We start from the raw sequence: 19,040 nt of genomic DNA, 5'->3' as shown, positions 1-19,040 counted from the left end.
TCCACCGGCCTCCACCACCAGGCAGGATCCTCCTGGCAGCAAGTCTCTCCTCCCCGGGGCAGCGTGGAACTCCTTGCTCCTGGGACAGCTGAGAAGAGCTGCCTGCTGCTACTACAGAAAAGCTCTCGCCTTACATTGTGCCCCAGATCTCAGAAGAGGGAGCCCTATTTTCTCCTCGACAATGTCCCCCGACCCCTAGACATCCCAAGGACACCCTCAGCCCATACACTAGCCTACCTCAGAGAGCCCATCACAGAGACCCCGTGAAGGTCAGACCCCTTCCCTTGTTTCTTCAGCAAACACTCTCTGGGCACCTGCGACGCGCCAGATCAAGCTGGGGATGAGGAGCGAGCAAGACACGACCCGTCTGAACAAGGAGCTTACCAGTTATTAGGTAACCATACTTATCAGGTAATTATAACAGACGGGTTTTCTCTGGGCCGTGTGGAGGCCTCCTCTAGGGCCCTGACTCGACAGGAGGCCACAGGGAGGGGGTGTGCCCTGGGAGCCAGGGCCACAGAGGCAGAGTCCCAGACGGGAGCAGGTCTGTCCCCACCAGAGCCAAACAGGTGCGGCCGAGACCCTCTTCAGGGTAGAGGGAGTGGAGCAAAGAGGACCTCGAGGTCCCGGGGGCCAGGGTGGTGTGGGCACTTTCCCTCGAGCAGAGGGACCTGGTCCAGTTTATGCCTTCATCACCACCAAGACCACAGCAGCCACTCCCCATGCGGGCTGTGGGCCCGGTGACTGTTCACGGGCTTTCCCCAGAGGAGTCCCACATGGCAGGCCTTACTGTCAGTGGTGTCAGAGTTGTCGCTGCTGATGGAGTATTTTCGCCTCTTCTCTTCCATCTGTAACGAAAGGCAGGCCCCACTGTACTTACAGGCAGCTCGGGAAACCCTCGAATCCCCCGAAAATCACCAGAAACCTACCTCCCCACACTCACCCTGCCCGGCCAACCCCCCCACCTCCCCCCCGACCCTGGGGTGGGGGAGGGGAGAGGAGGCTGCACACCCCGCTTCCTGAGTCCAGAGCCTCAGAGGAGCGGGAGCCTAAGACGACAGGACTTGCCCAGAACCAGCTTCCTCTCGAGGAAACCCAGGCCCATCAGAGAACCCACCCCACCCCAAAGCTGCGACTGCTGCCTCACTGGGTGCCGAGGAGGGGAGGGAGGGCAGAGGAAATGAGGTGGATCCTTCCAGGAGGACCATGCTGCCTGAGTTTATGGACAAGCCATCCCCGTCAGCACCGAGGACACGTCCTGAAAGGGGTGACCAGGAAGGTGGAGATGCGGTGGGGACAGGGAGGCTCCAAGCTGGGTCCCTGAGACACACCAGGCCCAGGGGTGACTGGTCCTGGGCTCCCGCCAGCCCCCAGGGCCCTTCTCCAGGTAAAAGTACAAACCAACTATATCTGGACTGCGGTCTTTAACTTCAAGCTCAGAAGGGCGGCTCTCCCACACTCAGTTCACTCCTCTCCCATGCTCTCTCGGCCGCCTCCAGTTCCTAGCAACCCGCTGAGTTGTGAGCTATTAGCTTCATTTACTGGGGAGGCTCAATGCCTTGTCTGGCTAGTAACTGGCTGAACTCAGATTTGAATCCACTTGGCCTGACCCCTAAGCCCGCACCAAACTGCCCTCATCAGCTCCTGCCTATTGGCAGTGCTTTCCCACCCGCTATTTCCTCTAATCCCGCAGAGACCTGGGTGGCCAAGTCTGCTCCAGTCCCCTCTCGGAGGGGAGCACCCCGAGTGGCTTGTTAAACTGCCCCGGGTCTCCAGACCTTCCACCCTGTTCCAGTCTGGAACCAGGGCCACCTCCCTGCTTACAAGGAACCAGTGTCAGCAGGGAAAAAGCCCCATTGCCCAGCCCAGCCGCAGGCCTATCAGGCTCCCAGCCCGCCTATGATCCTATCTCTTACCTGCCAACACCCCAAGTCTGTCCATGCCAGGCCTGGGGTTCCCCTTCTCCTACTGCATGCAGCCCTGCAAACCTCTGAGCTGACCAGGAGGGCCCACCTGCCTCGGACTAGACCTGCCACCATGTCCCCCAACAGCGAGCTCCAGATGACAGGGAGGTTCCCTGGGGCTTTGTATGGCCCGGCTCTGAAGGTACAGATAAGGGGTCTGCAGAAGGGGTGCAGGTACGGAGGGATGCCCGGCAGTATGAGCTGCATGGGTGGCCAGGTGGTGGGGACAACTGACTGTGTCCTGGGTGGGGGACGCTGTGGTACACGGGGACCTTACAACGCCCCCAGAACAGACCCTGGGTACAGGCGGGCATGAAAGCTGCTCCCCTTTTGCAGATGAGGAAAACAAAGCAAAGAGGTGGAGTGACTTGCCCAAGATTGCAGTGCTTTTAAGAAACCTGACCTGCGAGGCCACGCTCTTGACCTCTAAGCCTCCCTGCCTCCACCACCCACAGTCGCCCATCCTTGCTGTCCTCTGGGGTCAGAGAATGAGTTTAAACAAAGCCCTGACCCTAAGCTACATCCTCCCTACCCAGCTGCCTACCCTACTGGTCGGGTAGGAGTTGGGGAGAGGCGCTACCAAGGCACCCACCTGCTTCCCCCTGCAGTGGGCTGTCCAGGAATCGCATTTCTCTTCATTTCTAGCAAAGAGGGCACTTCCAAGCCTGGCTTTCACATGGTACACAAGCCACACCCCTCGCCAGACCAGGGACCATGGGAAATACATACCTCCCCGAGGACGCACACTGGATCTGGATTTCTACATAAATCTCCTGAACTTAAAATGTTGGCAACTGATTCAGAACTTTAAAAACACCCGGAGAGGGCCAAACTAAACACATCTTTGGGCCAGAATCAGCTGGTGAAAGTAAATGAGAGCAGCAGAAGGCCCTGAGCGAGGTGGCTGGCTCTCCACGTAGGTGTTGGTTATGAATACCACGACGGCCCTCGGCCAGGTAGAGACCTCCTACCGGTGCCCACCTGGGGGGCTCCTCAGAGGCGACGCTGCACAGTAGGCAAGGCCCTCTATACGAGGACCCCTGACTGCCAACACTTTTCTCGTAACACTGTGTCCTGCTGCCCGGGACCTGCCAGTGTGCAGACCTGCACCCCACCCTCGGCCAGTGCCCGTCCACCCTGCCCTCTGTCACACAGTCCAGAGTCCTCCTGGGCCCGGTGTTATTAAGGGAACAGATCTGGTGGTGGCCTGACTGAAACAATAACTAGGCTTCAGAGGAAAGTCACTGTCGGTGAGTGAAGTTTCTCGCCTTTGAACCAAGTCTGTCCCAGAGGCCTCCCTGCCTCAGGTGAGTGTCCAAGGTCAGTGGCTAATGAAGCCCCAGATGAGGCCTGGGCTCTCCTGCAGGACAGCCTTTTGCCCCATGAACCCGAACTGTCCATCCTAGCAAGGGGGACAGGGAGGACTCCTTTACCAAAAGACATCAGAGATTGCAAATATAGGTGGGGGTTGGGGATGCTGAGACTTGACCTTGGCCTCTAGGTTTTCCCTCTCCACTGGCCTCTCCAGGTTCTCCCTGAGCAAGGTCTGCTCTGTAGGGGGCAGGGGGAGGGTGTCACAAGGCACATTCCTCCCCCCTACAAGGGAAACTCAAGGAATGAAAGATCCCTTTCCTTCCATTTGCCCCTCCCACACTGTCCCCAGCATGGAGACACAGATAGGAAGCTCTCCTTTGGGAGTGTGGGTGTCAGAAGATCACCCCAATGAAGCAGCATCCCCACAGCCTCTCTGTGCATCCTCTACCCCACAGCCAACCCTTGGCAAGCCCAGTGGGCTCTCCCTGCAGGACGCACCATGAACCCATCCACCTTCCCCCGTTTCTCCTGCCCCCAAGCCGGTCCAAGCCCTCCCGCCTCCCACCTGGACTCCTCACTGACCTCCCAGCTCCTGCCTCGCTCCCTCACAATCCAGGACCCATGCAGCAGCCAGAACGAGCTTCAAAAAGTATAAATCAGACCATGTCATGCCCCTATGTAAAATCTTTCAAAGGCTTCCTGCTGACCAAAGGGTAACACTCAAGCCCCTGACCACGAGACCATCCCTAACCTTCACGAATGCACATTGCCCAGCAGCCCTTCCCCCCACTTTCCAGCTACACCTGCCTCCTCGCATTTCCTGACACAAGCCCCACAGTCGGCGCTCTGGGACCCCTATGCAGCCCGAGTACCCTCTGCCTGTAATGCTCCCTGCAGCCAGGGTACGTCTGACTTTTCATTTCTCAGGTTTCCGCTGAAATGTCACAGGCTCTACACATAGTGCCCGTTATTCAGCATCTTCAGGGCACCCACCCCAGTTTGTTTGCTAATCTACCTGTCAAACCTCCTCCGGAACAAGGGGTCCACAGGAGTGAGCCCACCTGGATCCCTGCTAGAGCCACAGCGCCCTCCTTGCACGGCACCCAGCACGTGACAGGGGCTCGATACATGCAGAGTGCCAAGGATATTCTCGTCCCCTCCCTGTAGACGTGCGGGGACCGCAGAGTCCAGCGGGCCTGCCTGGAGCTCGCAGGACAAACACCCCAGCCCAAGATTTCGCCCTGTTCTCACAGCCCTCTTCCCCATCTTAACCTCACACATTTTCCAGGGCTCTTTATTTGGTCGGGCTCTTGGCTAACGATCAGTGCCAACTCAGTAACAGGGCAGCAATTTGGTGGCAGATGTTTTCTTGGCAGCGCCAGTCACTAGTCTTAGTGGGGGCCTTGGGTCTGGACTTGAAACACCAATGCCCAGTGCCAGCCCCCTTTAAAGACCTCTCTGCAAATAAACTCAAATAAACACCCCGGGCCTCCATTAACGCCCTTCCAGCTGACCCTGGGAACAGTGGGCCTTTCAGGCCTGCTACTGCAGCCGCTCCCCGGGCAGTTAAAACACCCCAACCTGGCCTCCGGCCGCTCCTCTCTGGGGGCCACCAGGCCTGCCCCGACCGCCACCACACGCAGCAGGATTTCGTCTTCCTCCCTCAAAAAAGGGGAGTGGGGGAGGCTCTCAGGCAGGCAATTTACCATTCCAGACACAATCTTTCAAAGAGAAACAAAAACTCTCCCTGTCTGAGGCAGACCACTAAGGCGTGTGTGTAATAAGATGCTAATACAATTTAATGATATTTCGGCTGGAAAACCTGTCCTCAGAGCCTCCTTGTGTCGGGAAGGCCAGACATTCAGAAAACAAGAACTGCTAGTCTTTAACGACTTGAAACAGGGGTCAGGGCCCGGCTCCTTCCTATCTCTCTTTAACGTTAATGCCTTCTCAGGGGCAGTAACTGCCGCTACAGAAATGATTTTGTACACAGACCCTCACACTTGCTTCTCCGCACACAGGGAAGCCCGACCTCTCCTCCAACACCCATCATTGCCCACCTACAATTCCAAGTGTCCTGGGGTGCACCCAGCTCCCCTGCAACATGCAGCCCGCACCCACCCTCCAGGCCCAGTTCTGAGGACATACCAAGGGGATCCTGGGAGCGCGAAAGGGGCTTTGTCTACTTTGTCCTTCGGCACCTCTCGCCCTACTCTCCACCTCAGAGAGGGCAGAGCTCAGTCCGCTTGCTCCCACAGATGGCTGCCCACTGGCAACTGCAGGGTCCTTCTGACCCCTTCTTCAGAGAAGGGGGTTGGCTCTTCAGCCAAGCCTAAAGGGGAGAGATCAAAGGTCAAAGCTGCATTTGGACCCTCTCCAGGTCATTAATAATAGAATGACTAATACTAATCAAGCGCTTACCACATGCCTGGCTTTGGGTTTAGTCTTCTTTATGGTAGGTACTGTCATTGACCCTATCTATAGATGAAGAAACTGAGGCACAGAGTAGCTGGCATGCTGGTGAGTACAGCCAGCGTTCAAAGCTAAACCCCAGATGGGGTACCCCATCCCACTGGGCGACCTCTCCTGAGTGTGGCCAGTACTCCAGGTTCCCATGGATTGTCTGAGAACCTTCCTGGAGTCCTAGGCTTTGAGCCACATGGGAAGGGTCCTAGGTGGAGGGTAGGGAAAGCGAGCTGTACTCCCCTCCTCACAGCTCGGACCCAGCCTTCCGTTAGCGAACCTAAAGGGAGAAGTGTGAGGCCCACAGAGAGCCTGCTGCATGAACTGGGGCAAATTTGGACTGGAGGCCTGGGTCTTGGGCATAAGACAGCCGTCACCCTGTTAACTGGAACGTCAGTTAACCAGAACACCCTGCCCCCAAACTCCAGGATGTGGAAGTCAGCGTCAAACGCCCAACCTCCACTCCGAGGTGCACCTGGGGGCTGGGCACCAGCCGCCCCACCTCACCTGCCATAAAAGCTAAGTGAGATTTCTGACAGCCCCTTGGATCGGCATTACTGGCTGTTCAGCCAGGCAATTTAGGGAAAGGAAAAGCCTGTTGGATGGGAAACACTCTGGAAACATTTGCTGCATCTCAAGCCCAAACAACTTTATCCTTAAACACTTCATCTCCAAAAGTGCTGGGGAGACCCTTGGCCAAACAGTTTCACATCCAACATTCCCTGCAAGTCCTGCTGCCTGGGGCGAGGGCTTCCCTCTGCGAGGCATTTGCTGTGGAACCAAATGCTTTTCCACTCTGAACAACAGCCAACAGCACTTCGGACAACTAAGAGGGCTCCAGATCAAACAAACAGCCCTTTTTTTTCTACCATGCAAACTTTCTCAATAAATTATTCGCCCACTTCGGATCAAAGCCTGTTTTTGCAGCCTGTGACCTAAAAAGCAAATAGCATCTCTTAAACATGAAAGCCCTCCTCCCTGCCTGGGTAGGCTTCATTACTCATTCCTTCCCCTTACAGTTATTCTGTTGTTATTTTCCTTCTCTGCTGGCGGGTCCCAACCTGCCCCATGAAGATGGGACAGGAGGGATGATGCGTTCACTTGGGGCCCTGAGGTGAGAGAGGAAGTCGGGTAGGGGAGAAGCCAGCACCTTGAGAACCCAGGAAACAGGGCCAGCCCTGGCTGGCAGCTCCCTGTCAGGCCCTTTTGCCAAATGTCCTACTGGGAATTTTACCAGTGAAGGGAGTTAATACCGCTCTAGGAAGAGGGGCCAGGTAGCCCTACCACCACGGGGGTCCAGAACTCAGTTTTCGAGCAGAACCGCGAAGGGGGCTTCCTGACAGCTTGCCTGGGCTCAAAGGTCAGGGACCCTCCCCTTTCAGCAAAGGTAATAGGGAAAGCCAGCCACGCCTACTCAGCGCTTCCCCACCCCCTTCGGCAATGCTGAGTGCAAATATGATGGCCCCTGATGACCCCGCGGCGGAGTTTCCGCCTCTGGGTGACACTCTGTCTCAGAATCCTGCACTTGAGCAGGGGTTGGGGAGGGGGTGTGCTGAGTGCAGGGGCAAGGTTTGTAAATCTGCAGAGACCCGAGTTTCCGGCTGCAGCGTGCCCTTGGCACCGGGCGAAGGGAAACATGGCCTTTCCCGCCCCCATCAGCCCTGGGCACCAGACTTGCAGCGAAGACAGTAAGAAAAAAAAAAAAAAAGAAAGAAAGAAAAGTCAACTGCCCCGGCGGGTGGCAGAGGGTACGGGGTTGGGCGGGAGGGGCGGGGGGGGGGGAGGATGGCACGCGCCTCCAGCCTGCCCCTGGAGGCGGTCCGCGGGACGGCAGGCTGGAGGCGCGCCGGCGTGATTCCGACCGCGGGAGCTGGGAGGAGGAGCCGGAGGTGGCTGCGGGGGGCTCCGGCCCAGGCCAAGGAAGGGCAAGAAGCTGTTGGTGCCGAGGGCAGCGCCGAGAGGTGGACTGGACACCTGGGGCAGGGGAAGGGGTTTAGGTGAAGCGGGTAAGGGCCTCGCGCCTCTTGGGGGGTGAACTGCTGTATTTGATACGGAACTGGGTGTGTGTTGGGGGGGGTGTTCTGGGCCTCTGGAAGGTACAGTGAAGCCTTCCTGCCTGCCTGCCTCACAGACATCCCCATCTTCAGACATAACAGGCTGACCCCCTCTCACCCCTTGGCCTGGAGAAGAGGGTGTGTTAGGGCCCAGGATGGGCGGGAAGGGACCGGAGGGAGCCACAAGTCTGCACACAGGCGGGAGGTGGCGGGCGGGAGCCGCTCCGCAGGCGCAGGCGAGTGGGTGGGAAGGAGGGAGGGAGAGGAAGAGAGGAAGGAGGTGAGGCCGGGAAGATGCCACTGCCGGGGGCGGGGCCGGGGATCCGGGAGAGGGACTGCAGCGGTGCTTGGTGGGGGCGGGGGCTGCAGTGTCACTCATTTTGGGGTCCGGTGTGTTAAGTCCAGGCTGGGGCTGCCACTTGCCTACGTCTTCCCGGTACCACCCAGGGCGCAGGGGCGGAGGCGGAGGGCCAGGGGCTGCAGAACCATCCCCGGAGCGGGACGCGAACCGGCTGAGTTGGGAGAAGGTAAACAAGGGCCACGCCCCCTGCCGTCGCCCCGCGGGCGCGCACCCGCCGCTCCGACCGCCTCGGGTACATTTCCACTCTCCCAGCGCTTCTCCCCCGCCGGACTCCCGCGCAGCCCCGGAGGGGGGAGCTTCCCCTGACCTAGCCCGCATCCCCCGGGCCGGGGCTGCGCACCCTACATACTTACCTGGAAAGGGCGTCCCCCACCCCTACAAAAATCTGTTTAATTTGTGCAGAGCCTCTGCGCCCCGGAGCTGAGCATGCTGCCCCCGCGTGCAGCGCCCGCGTGCACCCAACCCAGAGAGGGGGCGATAGGGCGGAGGCGGTGGCCCCAGGAAGGTGTCTGGGACCTGGCCGGCTGCACGTGAGCCCAGCGCGGGTCATGTGCACCGGCTCAGCCCGGTTCGGCGCCCGGACGTGCTGCGTATCAACAAAATGAAACTCGGGGCGACAGGAGGGCAGTTAGCTCCGGTTCCTCTGAACCCTCCTCCCCGGCCGCGCGACCTCTCCTCAAAGCACTGGTCTCCCGCCGCAGCCCCTCTGCCGGGCTGTAGCCGCGGGGCAAGTTGCAGCCCCGGCGCGCCCCCGCCCGCCCGCGCCCCCTTGCCGGCCTGGGGGCGCTTTGCCGCAGTCATTAATAAAGAAGGTCGCCAAACTCACCCTTCCAAAAGTTGTTGTTGCATGCGCCCCTCTCAGCCTCCCCGCAATGTACTCTTTAAACACGACTGACCAACATGCGCAATCTCTCTCTCCTGTGCTGTGCATCCCCCCTCCCCCCGCGCGCTGGCTTCCTAGAACAGGCAGCCAGCAGGAGAGAGAGGGAGCGAGAGAGCGAGCTAGAGAGAGAGAGAGAGAGAGAGCGAGGAGCGCTGGCAGATCTGTTGCAAAAACACAAAATAACGCTGTGGAGATGCGCAGGGCCCATCGCCGGGGGCTGAATCTTACCTTGCTCCGTGGTGCCCTTCCGAGGGGCGCTGCCCTCGGCTACGCGCCGTGGCAGGGGCCGGCGCGGGAAGGATGCTCCCGAAATCCGGAGCTCCTGGGGCCGGCGCGGGCGGGCGGGGGGCGCGCATCCATCCGGGGTCGCGGCGAAGGAGGCGGCGGGGCCCGCGGCGTCCCCGCTCCCGCACCCCTGCCGGGGACGGTTCAGCCCACGGGACCCAAGCCCTTGCCACCTAGGAGTGGGCGCAAAGTAACTCCATGGACGCTACTCACCCTCCCCCCCCAAATAGCCTCCAACTGCGATGGCCGCGGTCGGCACCATTCACCAAACCCCTGTGTATGTTTCTGTTTCTTTTTAAACCAAGACTTCCTTGTGATCTCTTTAGAAAAAAAAAAAATGTGTTGGGGTGGGGGTGGGGGCAGGCGGGAGGAGCAAGGGAGGGGGAGTAGCCACTTTTTTCTTATTCAGTAGGATCTCTACTCCTGACACCCCCCCCCGTCGCCTGCCCCCCCCCCCCCCTGTGCCCAGTTGTTTGGCTTCAACAGCGGGTCCAGGTAGCGTTGCAGGCCTCTGGAGGTAGGTTGCCCTGCCAGGCCGCCCGCCTGCCTGCACCTCGAGCCCGGACTTCCCACGGGCTCTGGGGCGCCCCCAGCCCGCCCTGTCCCCAGGGCCGGGCCCGAGCGGCGGCTGCGCCCGTGCAAGTCCCATCAGGTCTGCTCACACTTCACACACTCACACACATACCCCGCCCCTCCACTCTCTCACTCACACTTTCTGCTCACACCCCGCCCCCTTCTCGCCTCAGACCCGGGCGGCGCCCCCCGCAACCTTAAAAAAAAAAAAAAAGCAAGCTTATACTTAAAAAAATCTTTTGGCGCCATATTAATGACGTACTTAAAATTTGCCATTTTTTCCCTGCGTCAAAAAGACGTTTCTTTGCAAATAGCCTGAAGGCGACACTCGCGGAGGGAACGAGGTTTGCACTGAGCACCCGCCTCCCGGGGCTCCGGCGCTGGAAGACCCTCGCCCTAGGCCCTGCTCCTGAATCGCTGGTTTAAAAATGGGAATCGAATAAATCGCGTGGCGTTTTACAGCGCCAGAAGTGAGAAGAAAGTGCTGGCAGGAGCGGAGGGGAGGGGCGCGCGCGAGTCTGGGGGAGGGGGCGCGGCCCTCCTCCCCCACCCACAGCAGCTGGAAACTAACATCTGGGGCAGGGGAAACTTGAAATTGTGGGCGACCTCAAGAAAGGAGGGGCGGTCCATGGAGAGGGTCCCTCTCGGGTTCATCGCCCCCTCCTCCCGCCCGGGAGTCTCCTGGCACCCAGCTCTGCCCCGCATTTCCGGGGGGTGGGGAACGCAGTGATGGGTGGGTGGCTGGCTGGCTGCATGTCCTGGCCCCAGAGGAGCTTCCCCCTTGGTTGTCCTTCCCATTCCCCCTAAAGGGTTAAAAACCGAGGGGCACATCCAAAGGCTGGCACTAGGCGAGGAAGCGGGGCGCCCCTCTTCCCCACCCTTTGCCTCCTCGCCCCTCCTCCTCCGGCTCCACTTCCCGACTTGACCTTGTGGTGCACAAACAGTGCGCTCGGATCCTTGCAGTTTCTGGAAGAAGAGCTTGCACTCGCCCAGCAGGCGGGCTGTGGGGCGGCTCGCGAGCGGTGGCGGGACCTTGGGTTTGTTCCCGGAGCCGCGGGCCACACCCACTCAACCCGTTGTGCCCGCCGCGCTCACCTTCTCTCGAGGAAGGAGCAGGGCTGGCCTCCTGGATGGGGAGGAGTGAGAAGCAACCGCAGCGGACTCCGGATGCTCCCAGCTGGGGAGGAGGTGGTCTGGCCTCAGGTGGGATTTGGGAGTGGGAGAGACCTGGGAGCCTGGCCCAACATCCGCAGGCGTCATTGCCAACTTTTTCTTCCCCCTACCTTTTGGCAGCCCTCAAAGATGATCCAGTAATTTTTTCAGCTCACCTTTGACTCTGAAAGCACATTGGTTGAGCTATGAACTGAGCCAGCAACCACCTCCCCTCTCCAAGACTGAAGGTTGTTTATTCTTTCATTTCCCTCCACCCCCTTCCATGGGAAGATAAATATTTAATTTACATAAGGTGACATTTATGTCACAATTAAGATTCCTGATGTGAACACAGTTGCTTATAGGAGAAATAAATCTAATAATAAACTCATAATAACACACATATTCTGATGGGGCTGATTGTCTACATAACAAAGAGGGGCATGGTGGGTCTGAAATAGCACTTTTTGCAACAAGAAAGAAATAGGAGCTCGAAGGAAGTCAGTGCAGCATCTCCCTGGCCTTCTACTCACAAAGTCTGGGAAGTCTTATCTGGCAAGAGGGAGGGGCTGGGCATCGCCTCCCCCATAGACCTCACTCTCTCTCCCTAGCCGGTGGGTAGGATCTGCCCAACCCCAAGCTCAGTGGTTAGAGACAGAGGTGGCAGGCCTCGAGTGAGTAACAAAATGGTTAAATGCTCGGGTTCTAATCCTGACCCTTCAGTTCAGCAGCTGCTGATGTGGACATCAGTAGTAAATTCCTCTCTGGCTCCCTTTTTCCTCGTCTGTGGAACAGAGGTGGTTGGGTTCCTCAGGTCATGTGTGTGCATGCACATGTATGTACCATATATACACACATGCTCTATGTGTTAAACAAGGCGCAGCTCAGGGTGCACGGTGCACATTAGCACTTTCACCGGAGCCCACATTTTGGAGGAGAGAATGTGCTGTCTGCAAGCTCTTCACCCTGGAAAACTGGAGGTCAGTGATTTCTGTCTCACCATCTTTGAGAACAAACACAAGACCTCCCAGTGTGGGCAAAAGGAAAAGCTGGGAGAAGAAACTGACAGATGGCCCGGTTCGTGGTCTAGGTCCAGACATCAGCCTCAGCCACACACCTGAGGTGGGAATGAAGGCACCGATGAAGGGGGTGCAGCCCAAGAGACCGCTCTGGTTAGGTCTAGTTGCAGAGCGTTTACGTGCAAGGAGCGGACTGGACAGGCTCCTCTTAGCCATCAGGATTCCACGAACCCTGGCAAGCTGTGAAAATATGTCCTAGAGAGATCGGAGAAGGAGGGAATGCCCAGTGACAGAGCGCCCGCTCTGTGCTGTGCCCTGTGTGAGCCGTCCCATTGCATCCTCGTACTATTCAGAGCGGTGTAGTAACTTACCTACCCCCAGTCACACAGCTAGCAAGTGGTACAGAATTGGCACCTAGCCCAGCTGACCTTGAAACCCATGGGTTTTCCATTTTACCACACTGCCAGAAATAAAAAGTATCCGTATCGTTGGTTTGATTGTGGATGGGGGCTTGGTTGCTATATAGGTAAGAAAGAATCTACGGGCAGCATTTTGCTTCTGAGGTAGCTTTTCCTGAGTTTGAATATGACCCGTGTCCCCTAAAAAGTCCTTGGAAGACACTTCTTGCTTAGGACTGGAAGCTGCATCAAAATCCTTGGCTTTCTACAGCTCTCTGCTACTGTTTAAGGTTAACCTTGGAAATGTTAACAGAACGATAACCGTAAAGCTAATTATAACTCTTTAATGTTTATTAAAAGTCTCACAAATCATTAACTTTTCACAGAAAAAAAAGGAAAGCATGGAGTTCTTAGAGATATAATCAGTCTTTTTTTCTCCCAACAAATATTGATTGAGCGCTTCCAGTGTGCCCAGGGTCATTCGTGTGCTGGGAACGCGGCACCCAGGTGCCACATGAAAGTGCCCACTCTCATGCAGTCCACTTTCTGGTGCAAGGAGCTGTACATGTTTTTTTTTTTAGAAGGTAAAAAATATATATCATATTTGAGGGTAATTGCTATGGAGAAAAATTAAGTGGGAAAGGGCAATGAGGGACTGGGGATGCAATTTCCATACAGTCCTCGGGGAGGAGCTCACCAAGAAGGTGGCTTTGGAGTAAAGGACGTGAAGGGGTAAGTTGTGAGGGCTGAACAGGGGAAGAGCATCCTAAGGGCAGGGTTCTTAACCCGGAGTCCACGCACCCCTTTCCAGGGATCTGTGGATAGAATTCAGGGGGTGGTAATCTAAGAAGAGAAAAAAAATGATTTTTTCACTAATGAAAATTCAGCACGTTCTTTGATTGTAAATGTAGACCGCAAATCACAGCGACATTAGCAGCACCGGTGACATTGTCGCTAGTAGAAATCAGATATTTTCATGTCACGTTATAGTTGTTGCAAACGTCTTAAAATATTATACTCATCACCGCTTCGAAATGCTGCTAGTTCTTGTAATTTAATGAGTTAATAAGAAATGTATATTGCTATTTACCCATTTAAAATATTTTGAGGGTTGTATTTTAATATAATTCATTTCCTTTATTATTTATGTAACTCATTTTTATGGGTTTGAAGACATTACACTTAGAAGGAGCCCACAAACACCACAGACTGCCTTGGGGGTCCACCGCACACGACGAGAGGCTGAGAGCCACTGTGTCTACAGAGAGAGCAGCAAGTACAAAGGCCCTGAGGCAAGAAGGCCCCTAATATGTGCCTGTACAAGGAAGAGTTGATTAAGGCATTATTAGCCCAATGATTAGAAATTTGGCTTTTGCCAGGAGTAATATGGAGAGTTTTGAGCAGAAGCGTGGCATGATCTGTCGCTCGAGTTTACGGTTACTCTGGTGCTAGATGAGGGGCAGGCTGAAGCAGAACGACCAGTAAGCAGTCACGGAAATAAGCCAGGCAAGATGCGATGTTAACTCGGACCACAGTGGTAGCAGCACCAGCGGTCAGGACCTGCATGCATTCTGAGGATAGCTCTGATAGGGTTTGTTGACCAGGTGTGAGAAAACCAGATGTCAAGGACGAGGACAAGAGTTTTGCCTTGGGCCAATGGAAAGTGAAGTTGTTATGAACTGAGATGGGGGAAATTGTGGGAGAAGTAGGTTTCGGGGGAAGGAGATAAGGAGCTCAGTGCTGGACATGGTAAGCTCGAGCTGCCTGTTTGACATCTAAGGGCAGCCGTCCCACAGGCAGCTAGAAACAGCAGCTCAGCTCAGGGGCCAGCTCTGGACTGGAGGTATCATTTGAGAGCGGTCAGCGGGAGATGCAACTTAAAGATACACGTCTGTCTGAGGTCACTGAGGAAGTGACAGGAGAAAGGGAAGCAGTCCAAGGTCTAAGGATGGTGCCCTCGGGTGATGCCAGGGGAGGAGGAATCAGCAAGATGCTGTTGGAAAAGAAGTATCCCGACATCCCTCCAGAGAAGAGATACGAACCAATAAGCACACAAAGAAAGGTGCTCGACAGCGCTACTCACAGGCAGATGCCAATCAACACTGCAGTGAGGTACTGCCTCATACTCACCAGGATGGCTACTGCGATGACAGAAAAAAAAAAAAAGACAAAATGAGTGTCGGTGAGGATGTGGAGAAGTTAGAGCCCTTGTGCATTGTTGGTGAGAATGTAAAATAAAACAGCCATGCCTCAAAAAGTTCAAAAACAGAATAACCGTATCTCCCAGCAATTTCATGTCTGGGTGCATTCCCCTAAAATTGAAAGCAGAGTCTTAAAGACATATCTTGACACTCGTGTTGATGGCAGCATCGTTCACAACAGCTAAAACATGGAAGCAACGCACACCTGTGCTGACGGACAAGTGGATAAAGCCACATGTGGTAGATACATACAGTGGGATATGATTCATCTTTGAAAAGGAGGGAAAACTCTGCAGAATGCTGCAGCACTGAGGAACCTCGGGGTCCCCATGCTAAGTGAAATGTCAGTCCCAAAAAGATGAACACTGTATGATCCCCCCTGTATGAGCTATCTGGGGTGGTGGCATTTATAGAGACAGAAAGTAGAGTGGCGGTTGCCAGGGACTGGGGGCCGGGGTGATGGGGAGTTACTGTCCATGGGGAGGGTCTCAGTTTTGCCAGATGGAAGAGTTCAGGAGGGGGACGGTGGTGATGGCGCACAGTGGTGTGGCTGCGCTTAGTGCCACGGAACTGCACACTTCAAAATAGTCACAATAATAACTTTATATTCCGTATATTTTACCACAGTACCAAAATTGGGGGACTGGGGGGATAAAAAAGAAGAAGCAACATCCAGAGAGGTAGGATGAATATGCTGGAAGCCAGGTGGAGGGAATTTCGGGGAACAGGAAAGTGCCGTGTCCCACGCTGCCCAGGGGTCAGGTGAGGTGCGGGCTGACAGCCGGCCATCAGGGTTAGCCAGGCTGAGGCCCCTGGTGATGCAGACAGTAGCCTTGTCAAGGGAGCGATGTGATCACAAGTCTGACTGAGTGGGTCCAAGGGAAAGGGGGGAAGCCAACAGTGCCACAGCCTGCTCCAAGAGTCTACCTGAAAACGAGATGTCCTCTGTGCATTTATGTTAATAGAGACGGGTAATCATGTATTTGTAGAAATGCAATTCACATGATTTGTATTGAGGATCTTCCAGGTGCTAGGCATGGTGATGGATGCTACAGATACTGAGAAAAATGAAGCACATTTGCTGCTTTCCAGGAGTTCACGATATAGCAAACTTGATGGACACTCGAGGTTCACACAAATATACAGTCAGCCCCGTTGTCACAGACAATGCGGCTACAACTACGGATCTGGCCCTGGCTGCTGTGGCTCAGTGGACTGAGCACCAGCCTGGGAACCAAAAGGTGGCTGGTTCAGATCCCAGTCAGGGTACATGCCTGGCTTCAGACCAGGTCCTCAGTTGCGGTCATGTGAGAGGCAACTGATAGATACATCTCTCACACACTGATGTTTCTCTCCCTCTCTTTCTCCCTCCCATCCCCCCTCTCTAAAAATAAATAAATAAAAATCTTTAAGAAATCCCACAGAAATCATGCATCTGGTATTGGGCAGTTTTGTTTTCGGGGTCTGAGTCTTATCTCCCCCATTCACCAGCTCTGTAAATTTGCACGTCAGCAAACCTCCCCAAGGCTTACTTTCCTCTGTAAACTGGGGATGAAATAATTCCCAAACTTCAGTGTGCCTGGGATGTGTGTTAAAATTGCAAATTTCTGCCCTGACTGGTGTGGCTCAGTGGATTGAGTGCTGGCCTGTGAACCAAAGGGTCGCTGGTTCAATTCCCAGTCAGGGCACATGCCTGGGTTGCAGGCTGGGTCCCCAGTTGGGAGCATATGAGAGGCAACCACACATTGATGTTTCTCTCCCTCTCTCCCCCCTTCCCCTCTTTCTAAAAATAAATAAACAAAGTCTTTAAAAAATGCAAATTTCTGAGCCTCACCTCCAAAGGTTCTCAATGGTCAGGTCTGGAGCAGGGCCCAGGGATATACCTTTTTTAACAAGCACCTGGCCATGTTTGATGCCCTTGGCCTTGAACCACACTCTGTAAAAGACTGAGAGCTTATATACATGGTACCTCATTGGCCTGCACTCAGTAATTGCTCATTTAACAATAGTTGTTCTTCCAGGGGTCCCTACTGGGAACAAAAATTCTTTCCAATAACTTGTAATTTATGTCCAAAAGCAAAAGCTCAGCATGCTAAATTGAGAAAATAGTATAAAAATCATTCAACATGTATTCATTGATAATTACTGCAGGCCCATTATGTTCTAGACAGTATTCAAGGGCCGGAGAGACAGAAAATATCTGACTCAGTAATTTGAATCGTCAAGGTGAGCAAATGTAGTTCGCCACACTTTCTAGCAGCCAACCTCTGTGCAATCACTTGCTGCTTAAGGCCATAGCTGTCCAATGACAACATGCCCATGGTCACCTGGCATCTCGTGCAAGTGCAGTTTCTGATTCGTTGGGTCTGGGGTGGGGGGCGGGGCATGAGAGCCGGCACTTCTACCAAGCTCCCATGTGCTGCTGATGCTGCTGGTCCAAGGGTCTCCCTTGAATAGAACAGGTCTCAAGGGTTACGAAAACTGGATCACTTGCCCTAACATTAGAGCTCCGGGAGAAACCTGGGGAGTCCCGAAGGGAGAGAACGAAACCTGGGAAGACCGCACAGATGCAGCCAGTGTGGCTCGTTCACACGCTCTTGTCTCCCACATGCGGTCTGTGGCTCTAGGTGGCCTCTTCTGAGAAAGGGAGAACATTCATTCTGTTGGTCGTTCAGTGAACATCTGCTGGCTGCCTATTCCATGCAAAGCACGTAATTTAACGTTCAAGAGAGGGCAAATCCATCCACTTCTGCCTCCTAGTCTCCAGGCAGGGGCAGCAGTGAGGGTTTGGGATAGAGAGAGCTGCCCAGGGCCGTGTCTGTGGCTGCAGACACTGCCTTAGCAAGATCCAGCCTTGGCTCTCCCTGTGCGCACTCTAAACGTGCTCCTGGGAGAGGTGCTCCTCCGGAGCCTGTGCCAACTGGTTTAGAGGTGGTGCTGACCAGCCCCGGGAGATGTCTGGATGATGTGCCAGCCAGGCCACCTGTCCCTCCTCAGAGTCTCGGACCCGGCCCAGTGGCCACAGATGGCAGAAGGCAGTGCTGATCCCTGGGGCCTCCAAATGCCTCCCCGGAAACTGGCAGCAGACGGTAACTCCAGCCAAGTCAGAGGCCAGCTTGGCGAGAATCAAAGTGTGAGACGCCCCATTCAGAGCTGAGGGGCCTGAGCGCATCCAAGAACCACCAAGAACCAAAGGCTCTGGCTCCAAGTCAAGTTGAACAGTTCAAGCAAAACCCTCTCAACCCTTTCCCAGGGTTTCCGATGAATCCAAGCAAATCTCCTGGTCTGGCCGTCTTCAAAGACCCTCACCTTCGTTTGCTAAGTTCGTAGTGACACTGGAGGTAACGTGGCTTTATTAAAAATAGCACGCATGTAACAAGCTCCAGTATGAGCAAGGCTCTGTCTTAGGGCAGTCTGTCTTCAAGGGGCTTTGGCCCCTTTAGGAAGATGAGTCCTTAAGCCTGTGCAGGACAGTCAAGGTCAAACGAGCCATCTTGGGAGCCTGTGGGGTGGAATGGTCAAGAGGGTTTCTTGAAAAGGCGTCTGGATTGACTGGCAGATAGATGGCAATTCAGGTGGGACAGGAGGTGGAGGACGTTCCAGGAGGTGGGCGGGGTCTGCCTGGGCCACGGCAGTGCAGGGGGGCTGCAGAACGTGCAGCTCCTAGCTGGTTCTAGGGCTCTTCTCCCAGAGGGGCCCGCCCTCTGTACAGAAAAGTGCACTGGTACTAACACCAGAGGGTGAAAGGTGAGCCCCTGCTGCTGCTGCCCCACGTCGAAGGAGGAGACAACGGTGTGCACTCCCCTCTCAGGGATCTGTGCCTGACAGACCCTCTGACGAGGGCCCTAGAAGATGTTTCGGAACGTTGTTGCCGCAAAGGTGGCAGCAGTGAAAAACTGGAAAGAGGTTGAATGTCCACCAAGGTGCAAAAAGAAGACAACACAAAGAAGAATCATCGTGCGGTTTTGTGCGTCTGATGCACAAAGAACCCTCGTAAGAGTGTGCAGTGGAAAGCGAGTTTCGGAATATACAAATATTGAATCACTTTATTGCACACCTGAAAACAAAGCAAGTTTCAGGCTAATACACACAATACGATTGTATTCACATTAAAAAAGACTTACAAAAGTCTACCTTTTTATCCTGAGGCAGACACCCAGCTATATATAATTTCACGGAAAAAAACAAGGTGTGTGGGAAGATACCTGTCAAGCTGAAGACTGGCTGCCTGTGACGGGAGGGCCAGGGGGTGGAGTAGGGGCTGTGGGGATGTGGGGAGGAGTGGGACCCCCAAAGCCCTTTGTAGTTGAGCAGTGCAGTTTGCCCCACAGGTGCTTCAATTCCGCAGGGACAGGAGCATCGCCAGTGCAGAG

The 19,040-nt window shown here is 55.1% G+C and overlaps 1 protein-coding gene and 1 long non-coding RNA gene across 14 annotated transcripts in view; one reads left to right on the top strand and one right to left on the bottom strand.

Annotated features, from left to right (window-relative positions):
* JADE2 (jade family PHD finger 2) overlaps positions 1–10,927 on the bottom strand; it is a 49,091-nt gene extending 38,164 nt beyond the window's left edge. The window contains exons 1-4 of one of the 12 annotated variants that reach the window (XM_037150843.2): positions 10,824–10,927; positions 9,268–9,497; positions 5,427–5,610; positions 791–848 (exon numbers count right to left, since the gene is read on the bottom strand). In XM_037150843.2, coding sequence (XP_037006738.2) covers positions 791–848 — 58 coding nt within the window. In that variant the 5' untranslated portion in view covers positions 5,427–5,610; positions 9,268–9,497; positions 10,824–10,927. Of the gene's footprint in view, positions 1–790; positions 849–5,426; positions 5,611–5,699; positions 6,210–8,982; positions 9,126–9,267; positions 9,743–10,823 lie in introns of those variants that run through there. The other 11 variants (XM_037150846.2, XM_037150842.2, XM_037150851.2 and 8 more) reach the window with 11 other exon arrangements.
* On the top strand, positions 7,589–8,982 carry LOC119053352 (uncharacterized). Of its 2 annotated transcripts, none has more exons than XR_005083281.2 (3): positions 7,589–7,747; positions 8,201–8,322; positions 8,559–8,982. It is a non-coding gene; the product is annotated as an uncharacterized LOC119053352 (long non-coding RNA). The 2 variants fall into 2 exon arrangements; XR_005083280.2 differs by having other exon boundaries at positions 8,196–8,322.
* Positions 10,928–19,040: the final 8,113 nt, after the last annotated feature.

The sequence above is a fragment of the Artibeus jamaicensis genome, unplaced genomic scaffold (genome assembly GCF_021234435.1).
Source record: "Artibeus jamaicensis isolate MK-2021 breed Jamaican fruit bat unplaced genomic scaffold, CSHL_Jam_final contig_786, whole genome shotgun sequence".
In the NCBI taxonomy this organism is placed as follows: domain Eukaryota; kingdom Metazoa; phylum Chordata; class Mammalia; order Chiroptera; family Phyllostomidae; genus Artibeus; species Artibeus jamaicensis.
Note: the sequence above shows the minus strand (reverse complement) of the source record. Positions and strands in the feature narration are given on the sequence as shown.